General features: G+C 34.4%; 3 protein-coding genes across 6 annotated transcripts; all 3 read left to right on the top strand.

Annotated features, from left to right (window-relative positions):
* Nucleotides 1–634: 634 nt before the first annotated feature.
* LOC133688285 (probable glycosyltransferase At5g20260) lies at nucleotides 635–7,153 on the top strand. 3 transcript variants are annotated; one of them, XM_062107719.1, is made up of 5 exons: nucleotides 635–1,084; nucleotides 1,209–1,322; nucleotides 1,420–1,565; nucleotides 4,626–4,980; nucleotides 6,243–7,025. In XM_062107719.1, exons 1-5 carry the CDS (start codon nucleotides 839–841, stop codon nucleotides 6,918–6,920), a joined length of 1,539 nt encoding a protein of 512 aa, XP_061963703.1. In that variant the 5' UTR covers nucleotides 635–838; the 3' UTR covers nucleotides 6,921–7,025. The 3 variants fall into 3 exon arrangements, with proteins under 3 accessions (XP_061963703.1, XP_061963702.1, XP_061963704.1); XM_062107718.1 differs by having other exon boundaries at nucleotides 641–1,084; nucleotides 1,411–1,565; nucleotides 6,243–7,153; XM_062107720.1 differs by lacking the exon at nucleotides 635–1,084 and having other exon boundaries at nucleotides 1,091–1,322; nucleotides 1,424–1,565; nucleotides 6,243–7,153.
* A 2,577-nt stretch (nucleotides 7,154–9,730) lies between these two features.
* On the top strand, nucleotides 9,731–12,490 carry LOC133688655 (probable glycosyltransferase At5g20260). Its single transcript, XM_062108225.1, has 4 exons — nucleotides 9,731–10,179; nucleotides 10,285–10,439; nucleotides 11,145–11,499; nucleotides 11,769–12,490. The coding sequence occupies exons 1-4, from the start codon at nucleotides 9,880–9,882 to the stop codon at nucleotides 12,441–12,443; spliced, it is 1,485 nt and encodes a 494-aa protein (XP_061964209.1). The 5' UTR covers nucleotides 9,731–9,879; the 3' UTR covers nucleotides 12,444–12,490.
* A 938-nt stretch (nucleotides 12,491–13,428) lies between these two features.
* Nucleotides 13,429–21,698, top strand: LOC133690152 (uncharacterized). 2 transcript variants are annotated; one of them, XM_062110366.1, is made up of 16 exons: nucleotides 13,429–13,707; nucleotides 13,980–14,047; nucleotides 14,141–14,296; nucleotides 14,848–15,015; nucleotides 15,224–15,374; nucleotides 15,731–15,810; nucleotides 16,480–16,752; nucleotides 16,830–16,973; nucleotides 17,335–17,469; nucleotides 17,780–17,878; nucleotides 18,465–18,521; nucleotides 19,344–19,548; nucleotides 19,966–20,084; nucleotides 20,616–20,684; nucleotides 21,090–21,188; nucleotides 21,273–21,698. In XM_062110366.1, exons 1-16 carry the CDS (start codon nucleotides 13,602–13,604, stop codon nucleotides 21,510–21,512), a joined length of 2,169 nt encoding a protein of 722 aa, XP_061966350.1. In that variant the 5' UTR covers nucleotides 13,429–13,601; the 3' UTR covers nucleotides 21,513–21,698. The 2 variants fall into 2 exon arrangements, with proteins under 2 accessions (XP_061966350.1, XP_061966349.1); XM_062110365.1 differs by having other exon boundaries at nucleotides 18,462–18,521.
* The last annotated feature ends 737 nt before the right edge of the window (nucleotides 21,699–22,435 follow it).

Raw genomic sequence — 22,435 nt, 5'->3', positions numbered from 1 at the left:
CTAGCTTTTTTAATTTAATCAATTTTTTAGGTTTTTTATTCACTTTTATGTTTAGTGTCATAATGATTAAGTATAAACTTAACTATTAAATCGGTTTGATTCGATTAAGTTAAAGAGATCGCCTGTTAACAATTTGTCAATTTATACTGTACGTGTTAAAATTGGCATCTTACACCTATATAGCAATGTTCGACCTGAATCTATTCATATTATTTAAAACTTCAATGTTACCCTTGTAGTTGTTTAGAGCTTTCAATATTACCCCTAATATTTGAAATAGCTAGAAAATCTCTTTTCTTTCTTTTACTTATTTTCATCTTCTTTGTGTGCCTTTTCTTATTTTATCTCAATATTTTATCCTCTCAAGACTTATACATGCGATGATATATATATCTCATAAAATCAAAGAAATAAAATTCAAAAAGTGGGCTCATCATTAGATCATTCCATTAGTTATTTAATGATTAAGGGTAAAATCAAAATGTTTTAAGAATTGTAGGGGTGATATTAAAAATATTAAACAAAAAGGGTAGAAATGGAGCACTTATGAATCTATAGGGGCAAAAATGTAGTTTGCCCCAGCTCTCCTGGTAGGAAAAATTAAATAAATCATCTATTGCTTCAATCAATGCCCGACGGTTACTAGCTCACATGAAAAGCCTTCTTTCCACTCTGAAGATGATTGTACTGGCTAGTTGTGTCTTGTAATATGCTGCTAGCTAGCCTTCTATTTCAGGTGTAAGATATGAAAAACCCACCATGCTTCCTCCCCTACTGTGTCTATATCTGCACAAGAAATTAATAAACCCTACAAATTAAGAACTGTAAGAGAAGTCAGATGGCAACTTTAAGTTGCTCCCCCTTGAGTTTTCTGCTGCTAGCAGCTCTTGTTTCCACCTTGTTTTTTGTTTGCTTATCTCCCTTCAATTACCAAACTATCAAAGTTTCTAGCCGTTTGTCGTCTTTTTATACATATAATTATACTTTTGAAAGGCTTCAACCTTTTCCCTCACCAGTTGCACTGCAACCACCACCAAGCACCACTGTTGGAGATGATCAAGAAATCACTAATTGGAGGAGCAAAGTAAAGCTTGTTTAATGATCTTTTTTACAGCCACGCATACATGGGCAGCACAAAAATGTTTTTTCCTCCTCTCCTTTTCGTTTAAACATAGATTGCTTGATTTTATCTCCGGTGTTATGGACAGGGAAAGATTTCTGAAAGGCTCCAACCATCACCATCACCAATTTCATTGCCAGTGCAGAACAGTTCTGTAGTTTTTAGCGGCCCCGGCATTCCAGTAATTACCAGGCATGAAAAGGTGAGCCTGGTTACTTAGCTTTCACTGCATATATCGAATATATGGTTTCTTGTTTTCTTGATTTGTGTGTGTGTGTTTTTCTGGGAAGAAAATTAAGACAGGTTTTGAGAGGATTGAAGAAGGCTTAGCTATAGCAAGAGCAGCTATTTACAAAGCAATTCGGTCGCAAAACTCGTCATCATACAAGAAGGGGAGCTACGTTCCCAGAGGAGCTATGTACAGAAACCAATATGCTTTTCATCAGTTAAGTTCCAATAATACTATTTAATTTATTTATATTCTTTTCGTACTTGATATTATTAGCAGTTGCTTCACGAAGGTGGGATCTGAATTCAAAACTTCATAATTCTCGCTTTGCAGCAAGCCAATTGGTACTTAATTTGAAAAGCTGTTTTCGTTTCTAAGATTTCCCTGCACTGCATAAATTCCCCTCGCCACTAAAATTCCCTTCATGTCTTAATTATTTCGAGGAGCACTCTTGGCCCCATTTTGCCTATCTTACAGAAGTGGAAACAGCTTCTCTCCTTTTTCTACTTTATAGGATGGATCATGCGTGCCAGTATTGATTTTATTTTCCCTGGATCATGATATTGGTTTTAATTTAGTCATTAATTACCTTATTTCTAAACCGACTACTGAAATTAATTTACGGCAAGTGCTTAATTTTAGTGGGTCTTGCAGCCTGTCACCATCCTGCCTTTGTCCTCGAACAGTAGCTAACATCCCTTGCCTTCTTAACCATGGAAGTACGAAACTTCTTTTTAGTGGCTATACTTTTGTTAACAAAAATGCTGGGCATACGCTTTCAATTTTTTAATGGATTTGAGGTCGTGTGTCCTTGCGAGAAGAAAAAAAGGGGAAAGCAAGCTACTGGATAAAACGATCAATTTCATAAATGAAAGTAGGAAACAAATTCTCTTAGTGCCATACAGTCATACCGCCATTAATGACACGATCGGGAAGAAATTAGAAGTTGACAGAACATGACAGGAGTTGGCCCAGACTGTTGTCCAGTCAAAATCAACCTTGCCGGGTTGCTTATATGGTCCTAGGAATGATATTCCGAGTTTATGGATACAATGGGGGATTGTGGCTGGAATACAAAATGGATAAAATTTAATTTTTTTTTATTTTCTTTTATCGTTTTAATGTATTATTATTAAAAATAAATTTTAAAAAATAAAAAAAATATTATTGTAATATATTTCTAAAAAAAATAATTTTAAAAACAATCTCAATCTGTTTTTTTTCCCTTTAAAACATGAAGTGCTTTCATTGTGTGCACTAATAGTAAAGGGTAAATTATGTTTTTCATGAGTACTCCACCTTGAAATTATAGCACGTAGGTGTTCGAATCATCATATTCTTCTTTTTATTTATTTTAAATATTCGGAGATTTATGTTTTTTTAAATCAATTTTCATGTATGAAGATTAATATTATTTTTCTAATCAATATTAAAATATTCTTAAGAGTTTCTATATATATAGGTGTTTATACACGAGATGGTAAAGACGGATAATTAAGATGCGAAATCACTGTGTTTTGTAGTAGAATAATAAAGCTTCAAATTAATTTTAATTTAGTCATTAATTACCTTATTTCTAAACTGACTACTGAAATTAATTCATGGCAAGTGCTTAAATTTTATGGGTTTCGCAGCATGTTTGTTAAAGAATTATTTAAACTCAATAATTTAAGTTTTTAGATAAGGTCTTAATATATAATTTATATTATTTTCTAACACACCCCCTCAAATGAAAACTCTTTGTGCCTGAAACTTACATAGCTTCACACTATCTTATGTTTAACTTTTATCACATAAATAAGGATGGTGAGATTTGAACTCGTGATCGTTTGATCATCAAAAATTTGATACTAAGTTAAAAAATCATCTTAATCTAAAAACTTAAATTGTACAGACTCACATTACTTTATGTTTAATTTTTATCACATAAATAATTATAATGAGATTTGAACTTATGATTGTTTGATCATTAAGACTTTGATACTAAGTTAAAAAATCATCTCAATTTAAAATTTTAATTTTTTAAATAAAAATTTAAAATATAATTTATATTATTTTTTAATATTTTTATATGTAATTGAATAATAACTAATATCCTGAATGCTTTATATAACAATGGAAGTACGAAACTTCTTTCTAGTGGCTGTACTATTGTTAAAAATGCTGGGCATACGCTTTCAATTTTTTAATGGATTTGAGGTTGTGTGTGGGTGTGAGAAGAAAAGGGGAATGCAAGATTTTGGATAAAACGATCAATTTCACAAATGACATAAAAAATGGCAGGAGTTGGCCCAGACTGTTGTCCAGTCAAAATCAACCTTTGTCAAGTTGCTTATATGTTCCTAGTAATGATATTCATGTATTTTATAGTGTGATAGTGATTTTGTTTTAAATAATTTTTTATATTAAAATATATAGATGTTTTTTTATTTTTTAAAAATTATTTTTGATATCAATGCATTAAAACGATCCAAAACATATAAATCATATTAAATTTTAATAAAAAAAAATTTAAACTTTTTAAAAATACAGTTTGCTCTAGGATTTTAAGCTTTCTTTTGGGGATTGTGGCTGAAATACAAAATGTATAAAATTTAAATTTAATTTTTTATATATTTTTTTAACGTTTTGATATACTATTATTAAAAATAAATTTAAATCATGAGTGCTCCACCAATTAAATTGTAACCTGTAGGTGTTTCGAATCTTTAAAAAAAAAAATTTAAAGATTTATTTTTTTTTCTATCAACTTTCATGTATGAAGATTAATTTTATTTTTCTAATCAATAAAATATTCTTAAGAGTTTCTATAGGTGTTTATACACGAGATGGTAAAGACGGATAATAATTAAGATACGAAATCACCGTGTTTTGTAGTAGAATAATAAGGCTTCAAATTAATTTTATGGGTAATTAGTTTATCTTGGGGAGTTTTTTTATTATTATTATTAATTATTAATAATATTCTATAGCGCCAGAGCTTTCATAATACAATTTTACTAGAACCACAACACTATATGCCTTATCTCCATCTAATTGTCCAAGAATAATTAAGAGATTTTTTAAGAAGGCTTCGATGTGATTGAATAAAAACGAACAGAAATTAGTGCAAAAAAAATAAAAAAAAGCTGCAGAAAATCTTCTTTTCTGCTGGCCCCATATGAACATGGAACAAACGTGATCAATACGTACAAGAAATTACAGACAAAAAAATTGCTCCTGTTTTCTTGCAAAGCGACTAGCAATATTTACAAATAACGAAATAATTTTCTTCAGGAGTTACGAAGAAATGGAGAAAAGATTCAAGGTGTGGGTTTACAAGGAAGGGGAGCTACCAGTCGTCCATGGGGGGCCGGTGAACGACATCTACAGCATTGAAGGGCAGTTTCTTGATGAAATGGAGAGCGGCAAAAGCCAGTTTACCGCTCGCCATCCTGAGGAAGCACAGGCTTTTCTACTCCCCGTAAGCGTGGCCTATATCATCCACTACGTCTACAGGCCTCTGATCACCTTCTCTCGAGATCAGCTCCAGCGTTTGGTCACAGACTACGTTCGTGTTATAGCTGATAAGCACCCTTACTGGAATAGAACCCACGGAGCTGATCATTTCTCCGTTTCTTGCCATGATTGGGTATGACACACAAACTTCCTCCTTCTTTTCTCGCTTACCAGTTTCCATTTTCATGTCCAATCGTATATTTTTGAATTAATGTCAAAAATAAAGTTTAAAAAATAATAAAAAATTATTATTTTAATTTATTTCTAAATAAAAAATACTTTAAAAAATAATTTTTATTACACTTTTAAATAAACCCAAATATATATTTGACCTCTCATGGTTACATTCAATTCAATTCATAGATTAAAGGAAAAAAACAAAAAAAATATAGGTTTCAAATTAATACTTATTAAACTGGTCTGTTTTGATAGATTAATTTGAGACTCGATCGATTTGAAACCTAGTCCAAGCTAAGTTTTAAAAAATAAATTAAAGTCAATTCGATTAAATTCATGTATCTTAGCAGGTCAACTCATAATATGTTTAAAATATTTAATTTTTTATTATTTTTAGATCATTTTATGCGTTGATATCAAAAACAATTTTTTTTAAAAAAAATTGTTGTTTTGATTTATTTTCAAATCAAAAACACTTTAAAAAATAATCTTTACCACACTCTCCAAATGTATATTAATTTGACCTCTCATAGCTATATTCAATTCATAAATTAGGGGCAAAAAAAAGATAGGCTTTAAATTAATATATTATATGTGTTATTAAACTGATCTGGTTTGATAGGTTAATTTGAGACCCGATCGATTTAGAACTTGATCCAAGCCAAGTTTTTTTAAAAAATTAAAGTTGATCTGATTAAATTTATGTATCTCAGCAGGTCAACTCATCGCCTGGTAAAAATATTATTTTTTTTTCAAAACAATATTATTATAATTTTGTAAAAAAAATTAAAATTTGAAACTATTCTTAGTAAAAACAAATGAATGTGATTATAGATAAGGAAAGGACAAATAAACATTTCATAATTAAAAAAAACAACTTAAATTAAAAACCCCAGTAAAATATCCTCCTTTTAACTTTAAATGCACTACAAGAAAATTATGACTAACAATTCAAATTTCTAACATCAACTCCATAACTTAAATTTCTGAACCAGAAGAGACCAGCGGATGTATCAATCAAGGATATTGCTGGGCATCCATATAACCAGCATCAACAATAACCTTCTCCCTCTTACCTAAATAGAGTCGAGCTTTATCTGACTTTGGGTAAAAATCCAATCTTATTTTGGCAAAATTACATGCATCTTATCATGGTGCTGTGATTTTTTTAGAGTGAAAATGTAAACTAATTAATTCTACATTCAAAATCTGTCACAGGCACCAGATGTCTCAAGGGCCAATCCTGGACTCTTCAAGCTCTTCATCAGAGCCCTTTGCAATGCCAATACATCAGAAGGGTTCCAGCCCCAAAGAGATGTCTCGATACCAGAAATCTTCCTTCCTGTTGGCAAGTTCGGACCACCCCAGGAATACGCCCAACCTCCGAGTAAGCGTTCAATCCTTGCCTTCTTTGCGGGTGGAGCTCATGGTCATATAAGGAAGATCTTATTGGAACGCTGGAAAGAAAAGGATGGTGAGATTCAAGTCCATGAGTACCTTACTCGAAAGAACAAAAAAAATAATAATCTTTACTTTGAGTTAATGGGTCAAAGCAAGTTTTGCTTGTGCCCAAGCGGGCATGAAGTAGCAAGTCCTAGAGTGGTAACAGCAATTCAATTGGGATGTGTTCCTGTGATCATCTCCGATAACTATTCATTGCCATTTAGTGATGTTCTTGATTGGAGCAAGTTCTCCGTTGACATTCCGTCGGAAAAGATACCTGATATTAAGATAATTTTGAAAGGAATTTCGGTTCGACGGTATCTTACAATGCAAAGAAGAGTGATGCAAATTCGAAGACATTTCACGTTGAATCGACCTGCCCAGCCGTATGACATGCTTCATATGATACTTCATTCTGTATGGTTAAGGAGGCTTAATGTCAAGCTTCCATGATTGATTTGATCGAAGGACTCAAACCCCCTTCTTTTTTTTTTGTTGTACATGTCATGTCATACCCCTTTCTAAATTAGTGAAATCTTTTCATTCCCATTTGTGCCATGAACTTTCTTTTGGAGGCTACTGTCATCCACACAAGGCATGACATAAGCATCACTTTTAAATTTATTAGAGAAACTCCATTGGTTGTTGAAGTATTTGAAAGAGGATCGTTCTTCCTTATCTCACAAGACTCTCTGCTGTCTGTCATACGAATGAAATCAAATTCATGATTCTTTTTTTTTTAGTTCGTATAGTTGTAATATTTGCTTAAAGAATTATTTTTCTAGTCGTGTTCTTGCTTGAAGACAGAAGGCAAAACAGCATAACAAAATGAATGTATTTGTGTTTTCACTGAGAAAGTCATTTTATAACTATGTATGATATTCAGAACATGGGTTTTCGAACCATAGTTTACAAAGAAATCACTACATTGTTTCTTTGACAAGGAAGGAAAAAACAGTTGTGCTCCAAACTTCCGTCAATGTATGCAAAGCATGCTCTCTCTCGAATTTTTGCTTTTGTGATTTGTTACATATAATTCTGTTGAATTGTGATGGATGATGATGCAGCCCGGGGTTTGTTGAAGATTACAGAGGATGAGTTTCTTGGACCTCCTTTCAATGTATCGTATCTATCTCCATTTAAATGATTTTTGTTCATACTAGAAGCGGCATGATACTGTAGCACAGCCATATACAGATACATCAGTGTTGCTAGGTCTTTTCAATTGCTGCTATGTTTTAGGGCTTTTTGCTGTTTTCCTTGATTTGCACTTTGCAGTCCTTACTGCAAATCCAAGTTATTGTCTAACCATTCAAGGAATCAGATTAATTAGCGTAGATTTTTGTCTATGTTAACCAGTTTCTTTGTGGGAAACTGGAAATATGGTCTTAGATTTCTGTCTTCCATCATCTTGAACCCCCCATTAGATAAAGGATCTGATGCTGAGAAATTCTGGACAAGTAGAATGGGATTCTTTTCATGATAACTCATCCAATGTTCTGCCTACCTTGTATCTTTTGGGGCAAGGACACTGGCAATAGCTCCAAACTGGCCTCTGCACATATGTGGAACAACTACACGACAATCTTTTGAACTGATTGTGTCAACACCCTTATTTCAGAGCTTTTTTGCCTTTGCAATTTCACTCTAGATCTGCAAATATGTTTTTCATGAACTTGGTCTTGTTCATTGACTGTCAAGTGAAATTGGGTGCTAAATTATTTTGCTATTTGAGGATGGCATTTAAGTTAGATGGCATGCTAGCTGGAAATCTCAGTCCTATGACATGAGAGAATGTTAGTAATTTGAGAGAGCTGAGGCAACTGAACTTAGTTATAGTACCATGATCATAATACTAGCTAAGGAAAGGGTTTCCTCTGCTGTGATAAGTTTTTTTTCTTGTCATCTTCATTATTGTTAACGATCGAATTTTTACTTTGATAGCATTTAAATTCCTTGGTGCAGCTTAGCACAGAGAGGCCATTACTGCATATCTTAAGCAAAACAGACTGGACTGTGAAGTTACGCGGCTTTCCAGAGTCTTGCAAAGTTTTGTTCCAGGCTTGATGGTCTAGAAGTGGGAGTTGTTTCTCTGTTCGAACCAATTTCAAGAAACCAATGCTGCTGATGTCTCCATTTTCAGAGAGGCTGATTAATAATTTGTCCACATTAACACCATTTTTCTTCTGGGATCACATTTTTTTGGACAATTTAGATTTGAATAACAATTAACATGATTTGAAAATCCAAGAGTGTCATTTAGAAAATTCTTTAACTTAATTTAAAAGCAATTAACAACATAAAATAACATACACCCAAACATTCTTCTTACATGTAATTTAAATAACAAATAATAATAATAATAAAATTCGAGTGAGGTAAATAGTTAAGTTTAAGAAATTTTAAAATTAACTCATTTTACCGAATTTAATATCATTATCAAAAGATTCCTTATGCTTTTAATAATTTTTTTATATTAAAAAAACAATTGATCCCATCGACATCAAAATGAGGGCCAATGTACTAATGTCTTTTAAGAAAAAAACAGAAAAAAAGAAAAAAAGAAAAAGAAAAAGGTCCGTCGGTGTTTCAGTAACTCCTTCGCAGTCCTGCTTGGGCACAAATCGACCAAAATGGTACAAATCAGACTTGTCAATGTACCCTCTCCTCCCCAATGATGATTGAGATTTTGAGCTTGAATTTTTTTAAAAACAAGACAAAAGGATTCCACAACGGGGAAAAAAATCACCAATGGTCCTCTTACTTTAAAGTTTTGGTTATATCAACCCTTCACAAGATTTTAATCCTAATTGACTGTTCTAGTGTCGATTTTGACTAATTTTATTTTTTTCCTCCCCTCCTTTAGTGATGAAGTTAGCTGATTAAAATTGCTAGCTGACTCAAATAAAAGAATAAATCATGCCACGTATATGGGTTGTAATAAAAAGAAAATTAAATGATGTCACATGTGTCTTCAGTCTTCTACAAGTAACGTTGATGGGAGCAGGAGAAATGAATTGGATTTTTTTTATTTAAATATGTATATATTTCATTGTTTACATTTACCAAATTATTTCTTATCATTGACAGAGATTGACGAGTGAATTAAAATTGGCTAAAATTGATAGTAGAATGATCAATTTGGGCGAAAACTTTGAATAAGGGTCAGTTTGACAAAAAATTAAAGTCTGAGGGCCTTTTTTTCGTTAATTTGTTGCTTCGATTGCTTGCTACTTGCCATGGTTAAATCGAATGACAAGTCTAGCTCTACATTCAATCATCAATAAAAAGTGCCACTGCTAGTCTTTGATGAACTTATGAAGATACCCCACCATGCTTATCCACCTCTGTCTGACTGTCTCCGTGATCAGTACAAGGAAAAAAACCAAGTACTGAAAGAGAAGGAGAAGCAATGGCAACTTTTGTTAGCTCTCCCATAAATTGCCTACTGCAATCAGCTTTTCTTTCCACTTTGCTTCTCGTCTGCTTATCTCCCTTTTACCAGCCTATCAACATTCCCAGCCGTTTGTCTTCTTTTTATACGCCTAATTTTCAACCTCATCCATCAACAATTCTGCTGCTACCACCACCAAACACCACTCTTGGTGTTGGCCAGGATGCGCAAATCACTTGGAAGATCAAAGTAAGCCCTCTTGATGAAAGGCTCCGACCATCACGTTCACCTGTTCTATTGGCAGTACAGAATATTACAGTAAGTTTTAGCCCCAGATTTCCAGCGGTTGCAAGGCATGAGAGAGTGAGCCTGAGTTGTGATTCCCTTTTTGGTTATTGATTTATTTATTTATTTTGTTGGCAGAAAATCAAGACGGGTTTTGAGAGAATTGAAGATGGTTTAGCAAGAGCAAGAGATGCCATTTTGAGAGCAATTCGGTCAAGGAACTCTTCATCATACAAGAAGGGAAGTTACATACCTAGAGGACTCATCTACAGAAATCAATATGCTTTTCATCAGTTAAGTTTGGAGTAGAGATCTCTGTCTTTGCACTTTTTGCAGTAATATTTTCGCTTACAAGATTTCACTCGACTGCACAATTCTTTTTTCCCCAACAGTAACATTAATGCTTTATTGGTTTTTAAATTGGCGAGCTGTCTTGCCCCTCTTACAGCCCTCTTTCAGATGCCTGCATATGTAGTAAAATTGACAGCTTGCCAATGAGAGGTCTCAGGTCTCAACCACCCCAATGAGACCTCAACTTGGCATTCACTATACCACATTGCCAAATCTGTGCAAGACTCTAGCTATGGTGGAAAAATCATGCCACAAGTTGGCCCAGAATTAGGAAATTATTCCAAGAACCTGATTTAAAAAAAAAAACTGGGGACCTAGGGCCACTGCCGACGCCGCCCTCAATTCGTCCCTGACTGGGACGTTTTGTAATCACTATTTGTGCTGGTTCAAGAACAATAATTTAGATTTGAGAAATATTTATTTTTTCGGATCACTAATAATTGAGAGATACTTCTATATATGAAGATTGACAAATAAGTTGTGCCAAAACAAAGTTGGTTTTGTGTTGCCCCGTTTAGTTTATTGCTTGGACTTTTGTCCCCTGACAGGAGATAAACCAAACGTACAAGAAATAAGAAAAAAAAAATCTAAATAAATTAATCTGCAATTATTTTTGTTATTATATATATTAATTAATTTTTATTCAGGAGTCACACAGAGATGGAGAAAAGATTCAAGATATGGGTTTATAAGGAAGGAGAACTACCTGTTCTCCATGGTGGACCAGTAAACAACATCTATAGCGTTGAAGGTCAATTTCTTGATGAAATAGAGAGGGGCAAAAGCCACTTTATTGCTCGCCATCCTGACGAAGCACATGCATTTCTTCTCCCTTTAAGTGTGGCCTATATCATGCACTATATCTATAAACCTCGCGTGACCTTCTCTCGCCACCAACTACAAACCTTGGTCACAGATTATGTTCGTGTTATAGCTGATAAGTACACTTACTGGAACAGAACCAATGGAGCTGACCATTTCTCAATTTCTTGCCATGATTGGGTAAGGAAAACTTACTTCATTTATGGCTATATATATGTGTGTGTGTTTTCCACTAGCGCTATCATCTAGGACTCGAATCCTGTAGAAGGCTTGAAGAAGAAGAAAAATTGTGAATCCATTAAATAGTTCGAGACTTTGAGTAAGAGAGAGCTGTTTGAGACCTGATCGAAAAGGAACTTGGTCTGTGTATTTTGACAAGCTATACTAATTATCAGAGTGGATGTTACATGAAAGCTAATCCTATATTAATTTGGAATTTTTTATCCTAGGGGCCAGATATCTCAAGAGCCAATCCTGAACTCTTCAAGTATTTTATTAGAGCTCTTTGCAATGCTAATACATCAGAAGGGTTCCAGCCCCAAAGAGATGTCTCGGTACCAGAAATCTTCCTTCATGTTGGCAAGCTTGGACTGCCGCGTGAAGGCGCCCAGCCCCCAAGTAAGCGTCCAATCCTTGCCTTTTTCGCCGGCGGAGCTCATGGTCGCATAAGGAAGGTCTTGTTAAAACGGTGGAAAGACAAGGATGATGAGATTCAAGTCCACGAGTACGTCACTCAAAGGAAGAAAAATAATAATCTTTACTTCAAATTAATGGGCCAAAGCAAGTTTTGCTTGTGCCCAAGTGGGCATGAAGTAGCAAGTCCTAGGGTGGTAACGGCGATTCAATTGGGGTGTGTTCCTGTGATCATTTCCGATAACTATTCGTTGCCATTTAGTGATGTTCTTGATTGGAGCAAGTTCTCCGTAAACATTCCGTCGGAGAAGATACAGGAAATCAAAACGATTTTAAAAGGGATCTCGCATAAAAGATACCATACAATGCAGAGAAGAGTGATCCAAGCACAGAGACATTTTACGTTGAATCGACCGGCAAAGCCATATGATATGATTCATATGATACTTCATTCGATATGGTTAAGGAGGCTTAATCATAGGATGCCATAGACACTATCATTTGATTGAAGATTTACCAAGTCAGGCATTTCATTTCAGCCTCGGTTATGATCCTTTTCCATTGTGTGTGGATGTGACAAAACAGTAGTTTTGATATATCCTTATCTCCCACAGTCCATATAACATGATGGATCATACGAATTAAGCAGCGATGTGCTGTGAGAAACTCTGCTCTGTTCGACAAACAGATGTGAAAACGCAGTCAGAGGTAAAAGCACCCTCATTGACCACAGCTTGATAAAGGATGATAATGCATATGCGCCTAGCACACTGTCTATAATGGCAACTGAGTGGAAGACCGAATCATAAAAAAAATGGTTATGTTAACTCATCCAACTAACACCAACAGAAAAAAAAAAAAAAAAGTGGGTGGATCCTAAGTGATGATTTATGAATTCTGGTTTGCAGCCTAGTTAAAAGAACTAGCCTTGATAAGTTAACTTTTAAAGCATGTTTGGAACCAGTTCAACTCGTGTTTTTAAAAAATTTGATTTTTTTTTGTTAAAATTTAATATGATTTGTACATTTTGAATCGTTTTAATATGATGATGTCAAAAATAATTTTTAAAAAATAAAATAATTTTATTAGCATGTATTTTAACATAAAAAGTTATTTGAAAAGTACTCACAACCATACTGCAAAATAAACTAATAATTTATTAATATAAGGCTTGTTTTAGGATTTGTTTTAAAAAAAACTTGGATGGGATAAATCCATAATATGGATCAAATACATATGGCTTATAAAAAATCAACTTAGTAATCTACCCATATGAGTTTTGATTTTTTTTTCTAAAAAATTTCATTTTAAGTTTTTTTTCTTTTTTCTTTTAAGAGTTATGATGAAAATACCCATGGTTTACAGAGAGCAAAGGAAGGACAAAGGAAAAAAACAGAAGCAAGAAGACTAAATTAAGACAAACGTAAGAGTATGAGGACCAAGTGCACAATTAAGTACAAAGTCCAAACCGAGACAAGTGCCCTAAACCAGTAAACCTTCTCCTCCATTTACTTTTAGACGCGCACAGTCCCTCTAGTATCTCGCTCTTGGAATCAAAGCATCAAACTCAAAAACTCGCTCACTCTCTCTGACTTCAAGGAGAGCTTAAACATTCATCAACGGACTGGAAGAGCACAGAGCAAGCATCGATGGACCGTCACGCACTGCATCAACCCTCCTCTTCCTCATCAATTCCTGCAACTGCAAACACTGTCTGGGCTGACGCGTCTTCTCTCCTTGAAGCGGCTTGTAAAGGTCTCCGATTTAGCTTCTCTTTTTCGACTTCCTAAAACTCTATTTTTATTTTATCGCATTTGAAATAGTAAAATATTAATCGTGAACTTAGTTATTTCTTTTATTTTTGTGATTTGAGCTCTCATTTTTTTTTTTATTATCAAGCATTAGAATACTGATTCTATAATTATTAGAATTTGAATTTTCTTTAATACGTAATTAATTAGTGCAAAATGTATAATGCGACTCTTTTTTTAATGATTGATTTTAATTAAAATAATGATTTGTGACAGATTTACGCGATGGTGAGCTAATTCACGGTGAGAATTTCAATCTTTACGCTGCAATGTCTGCTTTAGAGGTAACTTGATACATTTTCATTTTTAATACAGTATTTATTTATGAGTTTAGTGATTTTTTTGGCTTTAATTTGTGTATTAATTGATTTTGTTAGATAATGGACCCGAAGATGGATTCTGGTATCGTCAACAGGTACTGTTCTTTTGATGAAGCAATTGAAGACGGTGTGGCGCCTGTGCCTATTAGCTCTGACAAAACTACTGATGTTCAGTGCATGATTGACATCATGGACCATCTCTTGACGTGTGAGGTATTGTGGAGTTAATTCTAATAAGAGGTTTTCTTTCCTTTAGTGATGCATAAATTTAGCGGGATCAAGAGCATTTCATCACAATTGAATGTGGAAGTTCTATGAATACCACCTGACAGTTACATTTTTATCTGAAAGAAAGAAACCTGTTTAAAATTCGTTTTGTATTTAAATTTCTCTCAAACATCTACTTAATATATTTTCCATATGCTCCCTTTTCCCTAACGCATATTGTTTTTCAACATTTCTTTTTATCCAATTCTCACTTGCCCTGTTTGTGATGAAAATGTGAAATCTTTGATGAAAAATATACTTCTTTATTTGCACGTGCATGCACTGGAATTTGCATGCATTAATAATTACACATGTCTAATGTGCAAGTATGAGTGAATGTGGGTGTTGTTTCTTTTCTTTTCCTTGTAGCTGATACATCATAAGCAGCCCTGGTCCTGGACTTTGGTTCAATAGGTGGGCTGGAGTGGGGCAAATCCTAATTTGAGTTCTTATCAGTAATACAATAATGTTTCTAAACAATTGTCTTTTCATGGAAGGCAACATGGCACAAGGGTCACTCACTGGCACAAACTGTTTTTTCCTGCGCCTACCTTCTGAGACCAGAGAGGACAGCATCACATGCCCTACTGCATTCTTATTGCAAAGTCATACGTGCAACATGCAAGGCAGTGATTACAGTTGTCTCAGATGCACGTACTCATGAAGTAAAGTATTCCAACAGCTCCTTTAACCTCTGTTTATTTTGTATCATTAATTTTTTGCTTTTTTTTTTCTTTATCATGCATGGTTGCTATCTTAATATTAAATTTTATGATCATTCTAATTGCAAGACATGCTGCATACTTGGGATTTTTTTTATTGTTTCTTGTGCTTGTTTTTTATAAAATGATTTACAAATTGGTTATTTGGCAGGAAGAGGATCTTTTTACAATGGCTTATGGCCTTCCCCTGAGTGGGGATGGAGATGAAAGGTGCTTGTCATTGTTAAATGCTGTTGAAGAGAATATTTCTCGCCAACTACGAGCTTGTAAAGCCCCTTCATCCAAAAGAAAACCGTTAGAGGGTATTTATCTGATAACATATTTAATTTTAGCAGGGGCATTGTATATCAACATTGAGAAGGATTGGATGAAACGAGCACTCAAAGTAAAAAAATTTCACGAGGGCTGCATATTTATGTTGTTAGGATAGAGGGGGTGATCTTTGAATTGTTTTGAACGTGTATTTGAAAAGCTTGATCTCATCTACTTGTTCAATAACTTAATATGTAAAATTGTGACTTTCACATCAATTGCACTGGTTTCATAAAAGAGAAGGTTGTGTTTTGTTACCATTCATATTTCCACGCTATCTTTTAGTGCTTGGCAAGATGTATCATCGTATTTCTCTTAATTAAGTATGGTGATTTTGTTGATGCAGATATAGAGCCTTTACAAACTAATTCTGATCTGGAAGAAGGCTACTGCAAAGCATTGTTATGCCGCTTACGCTTTCGTAAGGTCTTATCCTGTGTTTGCTCTAAAATGTGTTGTGGTGAATATGGGTCCTGTCTATGCTTAATTTTCTGTTCTTTCATAATGTTTGCTCATATCCTGAATATTCAGTGGATTTATTTCTTTTCTAATTGAGATGACAAATTTAGTTAGTTTCGCTTGTAGCTGCATAGAGGATTCTGGAGATATTGAATGCCAAAATTTATCAAAGTTTCAGGATTTAAAACACCTGCTTTGATTTCTGGTTAAAAAACCTCATGTTGTTGAAAACAAATGATGAAGTTTTCATTTTGACAGTCACTTTTGAAAGACTTAAATATTGTCTGCAACATTAGGGTTTTCTTTTCCTTACTTCAATGTTGAGGAACCAGTGATATGGTTTATAATTGGATATTTCTTCCTTTCTACTCATCAATTATCTACGTTTTCTTGTTTCTCCTGGCTGTTATTAATATAACACAATTCTGGTAGCCTGGTATCTTGGATTTCCAAGTATGCCTCTTCTTTTATGTCTTCTCTATCCTTTTCTCACTTTTGGAAAATATGGTCGCCCATGAGTCAACTTCATTTGTTTTTTTTTATTTGGTTCTATGTGCTTAAGCTTTGCAGCACCTTGCACTTGTCTTTTGTGGTATGTCTTGTACTTATTTTAACCATCTTTCCTTTTGCTTTCAGCACTTTTTCCATGTTTTAACCTGCATGAGGCGACCTCAAGGAAGAGGTCTAGAGTTGGCAAGAAAACATATAGCTTCCTGCATTTCAGAGCTAGGAATAATTCTTAAATCAGCAGAATTCCTAATGTCTAATGCCTATGGAACTTGTGAAGATGGTACAGAAGATAGAACAACTGCTTCTGGCCATCAAGCTATTGGGTTTGATGCTAGTTTAAACAGCAGAATTTCAGCCCCAACTCCACCACGTTCAATTAAAATTCTTAGTTGGAAAAAGGTTAGAACTTGATGGTTAGTAGTGTGGTGTTTCTTCATTTCATATTCATTAATGTTTTTGTCTTTCTGTTCTGCCAGGCCATTGAGTATTTTGAAAAACTTCTTCATGATCTAGATATTATATGTTCATGCCCGTTGGACCCTTCTTTGGAAGTTCTTTTGCGCTTTGTGGCTCAATTTCAAAAAGCACAGCCTGATTTGGTTGCAAGAGCACATCTCCAGGTTATTTTGACTTTTTCCACACTATCTTTCTGATTATTAGAATGGCTGCTACCGGGTTGCTTCCTTGTTTATGAATTCCTTAACCTTTTTAACTGACCCAGTTCTCTTATCATGTTGAAAAGAATTATGCACTTCACTTTTAGCTGAAAAGAAGAAGAAGAATATGGACTTGAGCCTGTTATGGAATGCTGTATTATCTGTTTCTTGAGTTATGCTTAGTGATTGGCATTCTAATAATCTCTCCTACTTTGTCTTCCCTTTTTTTTATCTAGTTTAACGTGTTCACCATTTTGTACAAGATTCTTTTGGTAGTTACTTATCATTACATTTCTGGACTCTCAAACTTGACTACTTGTAACAGCTTCTGTTGGTTCAAGATGGAAAACTCTACGGGCGGTGTCCTATGTTTTCTCTGATTATTAGAGCTGCACGTCTGCCTGAGGTCTTTCTGCACCATGATATTCAGAAGAATGAATATGTTGTACAGTTAGGACAGGTGAAGACAAGTGTTATCTTTTATTATATTCCCTCAGTCTCAAAAGTGACCGCCTTGTAAAGTTTTTCCCTAGTTAAAGAAACATTATTTATTACTATCTCCACTCCCCATTATAAATTTTTGATGCTGCCTTTCCATTGTAAAAATGACACTTGAAAATAACGTGTTATTAATCATAATAACTAAGAAGCAAATTTGAAAAGTCATGACTATCACATATCCTATTTAAATAAATTGATATCATGAAAAGTGATGGTGGTCAATGCCATGTTATCTTCTAATATTTTTTCAATTATCACATTTGATGCAGTTAGTGATCAATATGCTCAAAATTCTTTGCACAAATGCTGCATGGCAGAGGCGTAAACTTGGAAAGATTTTACAAGATTGGCGTGTTATCTATGTACAGGTTTGTAATCTTCCTTAATGTATTGTCTGCTTTGTCTGCTTGGGCTGTTTGTTTCTGTTCCTGAAGCAAATTTCATTTCAAATGCACCATTTATTTTAATGACAATGCTTTCTAGTATATTTATTGAAGAGATAATTGAATGTTAACCTGTCCTGAACCTAACCATTATTGTGGAAATGAGTAACAATGCTTAACCTAATCAAAGTTGTATAAACTATCATGCAATCTGCGTTGTCTACATAAATTATGAAAGTGTGGCTTGTCTCTTGTATTAGTATTTTCTGCTTAAAATTTTGTTTACTTTTTTTTCATTTTGATCTATTTGATGTTTATGGTTACCATGCTTTAAGTGCTGGTTTTGCTATTGCAATGTTGTCTGCTCCTCCCCAGCCACTAACCTTAACATCACCTTATTCTGTTAAGTATCTGGCTATTCAAGCTTGATGAGTTTCTTGCAATTTAATGATTTTTATTAACTCTTCAAGACCAAATGTAAATTATATGGTTCCATGTATCTGCTTTCAGAGTTATTTTGGCAGACATCAGGTGGTGTTTATTCTTATGTTCTACATCTGTTTGTTAGCAGATAGAGCTTGCTTTCAGAAAGGAGTTTGGAGAAGGCTCTAGCGTTTCAAATGGCGAGGTATGTTGCTCTCTTGAGCATTTTACTTATCGTTGCACCCAAAAAAGTACCAGTGTATAAAAGGGAATTGGATTCTTAATCATGTAAATAATTCCAATTTATACATATAAACATACTCATTTAGATTGGTAGATGAATAAGTAAACGTGTGTATGGATGAAGGTGAAAGAGTTTGGGAATCAATGTCATTGCCTCAAGATTCTCAGTATTTGTGGTTTCACCATTTGAGTCCTTTATAATACATTTAGAAAAGGGAATTGCCTGAGGGGCTTTACTGTTTGGTTTCATTCTTATTTTTAATTTTTTCTTAAAGAGAAAAACAGAAATGCCATGATCATACTCTGCCATTGTGAATAGAACTTCGAAATTCAAATATAGTGTGATTAGCGTAGCTATTGTGAGAAAACTAACATGTATAAAGCTGTTATGAAGTTGTAATTGGACACTGTCAGAAGGTAGGGCAGAAGTATTCTAATTGTTTAGTCATCCTTAATATATCTTTATTAAATCTATTATAATTTTCATCACAAGGCTTTGCATAGATGTTGCCTGTTGAGAGGAAGGCTCTTTGTTCTGAGATTTCATGTCATCACGCGTCCAAACTTGACAATACTTGTATGATTAGTTCTATTGCCATTTGGCTTAAATGAGTACAAAAGAGTGGATCCAGATTTATTTTTTTTCATTATTGAACTAGATATAAATGGGTATCTGTGAATCTTTTATCTTTGCATTCTAGCAGTTCTGTGTTTCAGTTTCTGTTCACCCAATGTCATAAACTGAGATACTTTACAGAGTTATTAAATTTATTTGGTTTTGCAGAATGCATCAGCAAGAATATTTAAACACATCCTCATTTGGGTGGAGGAGCAAACTTATTGGATTTCCCATCGATTTCTCGTTCTGGGTTTTGAATTAGAGCTCTATTCTCCCAGTGAATATTGCATGGTGTATTGGTATTTGTATGTTGTTCTGATCAGGCTTGCAGAGAAAACACATCTGAAGATGACAGTGAGCGATGGCAGTTGTAAGCATACCTCTACTTCTCGCATGTTTTGTTTTCAAGGATATAGGCCAGAACTTAGGAGCAAAAACTGCACAAAACAACTCTGCTAGATTGCCTTGGGGTTCCAGTCTAGGATTTTTGCACAAAGAAGGGAAAAACGAAATAAAAAATGACTAGATGAGTCTGGCTGTAAATGAACTGTTGCTTAACAGGAAATTGACATCTGGGTCATTTGCAGAGTTATCTAGCATTTTCAGATCATTGATTGAACAAAATTGACTTGGTGGGCTGCTGGGCCAGTTCCTCTGAGTGTGGACAGACTCTTTGTTCCAGGATAATAAAATATTTCTTATATTCTTCATACAATTGTTTCTTCACTGGTAAATCTCCTTAGCATACACCACCAATTTGTTTCATTCATGTTCATCTGTCAATCAGCTAAACAAAAGGGAAAGAAAAGAAAGGATTCTCCAAAGGACCTGGCAAGGGACACTAGGATCCCTCCTGCAATCTTGTTTCTTCAATGCCAAATATGTCTTGCTGAAGGACTCACACTGGTACATATGCCTTTCAAATACTTCTTGTCTCATATCGTATGTCCATTGCACAAAAGCTAAACTGATACAAAACTTTTACTCAATTTCTTAAACTGCAATAATATATATGTATATATAACTTCATTCAATTACAGCCAATTAAAAAATGTAGAAGTAGAACCCGAAGTCTTGATTCTATCTTTCAATTTGAACAATCAATCATAGTAATTTTTATCTTTCTCATGATGGACCAACAAACATGGGGAGAGGGGGTCTCGTTTATGAGGTTATGCATCCATTCTCGAGAACTACCTAATCTGATTGTTACTGTGGATGGAATTTGTCCTTTTTTTCATTTTATATGCCCTTGCTTCTAGGAAGTTTGAACCCTACTTTGCAGGTTTCCAAAGGATTTTTTATTTTATTTTAATCGATATTGTCTTTTTATATATTGTGAATCTGAGAACATATGCTTCCAGCTTTTCAAATAAAATTCATTTGTTTCGCTTTTGTCATCTCAATTGCTCTGAAGGACTTGTTCTATTTGTCTAGCTGCTTGCTGCTTTGAGGAATGAACTGATGGTCTTACAATCTCCCAGCCCATTTAATTCTGAACATGAGGTAAAGTGTATATCTTGTGTATATGGTAGTTAATATCATACCTATAAACAATAAGGCAATGTTTGGTAGAGCATCATAGAATGCCATATGTTTAAAAGAGGAAATAATGGTTGCTCTCTCCACAAATAATGTTAAGCATTAACCGTGTTGCCAAGATGAATGGTGCCATTCAGATCAATTGATATGTTTGTTGGAAATATGGTGTTGCAGAGTCTTGACTGAGATATTATGCTCGGTGTTTATTTTAACAAGTTATCTTTTCTTTGCATTAAAATCGATTCATTTGATTGGAGGAGCAAAAAAATTAGCGTAGACATCAGATAAAAAAATATTTCTCGCACAGAAGCGACCACGAGATGGCTCAATGATGTCATTTCTTCTCACGCCAAATTTATTTTTCTCCAGAGGTTTATACAGCATTTTGAACTTCTACAAAAGGCTTGTATCCCTGATCACATTTCATACCCTTCATTCAAGGAATCAACATCCCGCACCCGCTTTTCTGTAAGTAGTCTATGATGGTTACTAGTTATCGCCACATGATCTTTTCTTATATAAATCTCAACTGATTTCTCTTTCTGTCCACAGACATTAGTTATGTACAATTATTTCAAGGATGCTCAGAAGATTGCAAAGGAGGTGAGGAGTGGTTTTTCCAATGACCCAGACAGATTAGCTGAACTCCGCGTATTGGAGCAGGTTGCAGAACACAATAGCATTGCCCTAAATGTGATTTGCCAGGTCGGAGCTCTCGATCCGTCGCTCAAGGTTTCCTTTGAGTTCATCCACCATCCATGTTTTGCCACTGTTGTTGTCAAGAGATCTTGAAGGTTTATCTTTAAGGACAGTCAATTTTGAAACACTAGGCAATTTAGTTAGGTGGTATAGCAATTGTAACATTTTTAATTTGTTTCTCTACAAATTCTCTCCATTATTATTATTTTTTTATCATTTTATGTAGATACCATCATCTCCAAAGAGAGAATAAGTAGAGCATCGTCTATTGCATTCTAACCCCTTTTTTGGGCGGTGGTTTCCCGCTCAGCATGATGTCAGACCGAGGGTAGCTTCTCCTCAACTCGTAGATTTCCATATTTTCAGTCAATGCCCACTGATATTTGTATTAGCAAAAATGTCACTTTAGCAGCACTCAGTTTATGCCCATGGGAGCCCCACCAAGCTCATAGACCGGGTCTTGTTTTGCTCCTGTTACTGCTACTGTTCAACCTGCTTCTGGTCTCTTTTTTTTCAATCTAATAATGCCACGTGATGTTGTTAGCTGTGATTTTGAAGGCATTATTTGGCATCCAGGTTGGTTCCATGATAATTCCTAGTGATTTTGAAGGCATCGTTGTAGGGTTCATGAAATTTGGACTGATTTGGCATTTGTAGATTCGCACTGATATAAACCACGAGAATCGGCAGGAGATTCTATTCTACTTTCTAGAATGCTTCCAATTTCCGCTTCCAAGTCAAAATCAAATCTTGTACATCAAAAAAGTGATCGGACCGCTACAACTTTTTCAGGGTAAATAAGGAATGACAGAGAGTGGAGCCCACGGTGAAATACCTTGCTCAGACCCGCCATTCATCGTTGCTTTAGATAGGTAAATGATTTTATTTTTTGTGTTATTATTTTGGACGCAGAAGAAAGCACAATCGAACAAGAAGAAATTTAATGAATATATTGATCGATGAATTTATAAATTCCTTGTCAATATATAAAAAAATAATTGAAAAACTATCTAAAT

Source organism: Populus nigra, chromosome 3, assembly GCF_951802175.1.
Source record: "Populus nigra chromosome 3, ddPopNigr1.1, whole genome shotgun sequence".
NCBI classification, from domain to species: Eukaryota; Viridiplantae; Streptophyta; class Magnoliopsida; order Malpighiales; family Salicaceae; genus Populus; species Populus nigra.
This window is presented reverse-complemented; position numbering and strand designations above follow the sequence as displayed.

Bases quoted from the DNA above. Each gene is read 5' to 3' on its own strand.
- LOC133690152 (XM_062110365.1), top strand. From the start codon at position 13,602: ATGGACCGTCACGCACTGCATCAACCCTCCTCTTCCTCATCAATTCCT. The intron at 18,522-19,343 runs GTATGTTGCTCT...TTGGTTTTGCAG, and splicing joins CTAGCGTTTCAAATGGCGAG to AATGCATCAGCAAGAATATT. The intron at 21,189-21,272 runs GTAAGTAGTCTA...TTCTGTCCACAG, and splicing joins CATCCCGCACCCGCTTTTCT to ACATTAGTTATGTACAATTA.
- LOC133688655 (XM_062108225.1), top strand. From the start codon at position 9,880: ATGGCAACTTTTGTTAGCTCTCCCATAAATTGCCTACTGCAATCAGCT. The intron at 10,180-10,284 runs GTAAGTTTTAGC...TTTTGTTGGCAG, and splicing joins TGGCAGTACAGAATATTACA to AAAATCAAGACGGGTTTTGA. The intron at 11,500-11,768 runs GTAAGGAAAACT...TTTTTATCCTAG, and splicing joins CAATTTCTTGCCATGATTGG to GGGCCAGATATCTCAAGAGC.
- LOC133688285 (XM_062107718.1), top strand. From the start codon at position 839: ATGGCAACTTTAAGTTGCTCCCCCTTGAGTTTTCTGCTGCTAGCAGCT. The intron at 1,085-1,208 runs GTAAAGCTTGTT...TGTTATGGACAG, and splicing joins TCACTAATTGGAGGAGCAAA to GGAAAGATTTCTGAAAGGCT. The intron at 1,323-1,410 runs GTGAGCCTGGTT...TTTTCTGGGAAG, and splicing joins TAATTACCAGGCATGAAAAG to AAAATTAAGACAGGTTTTGA.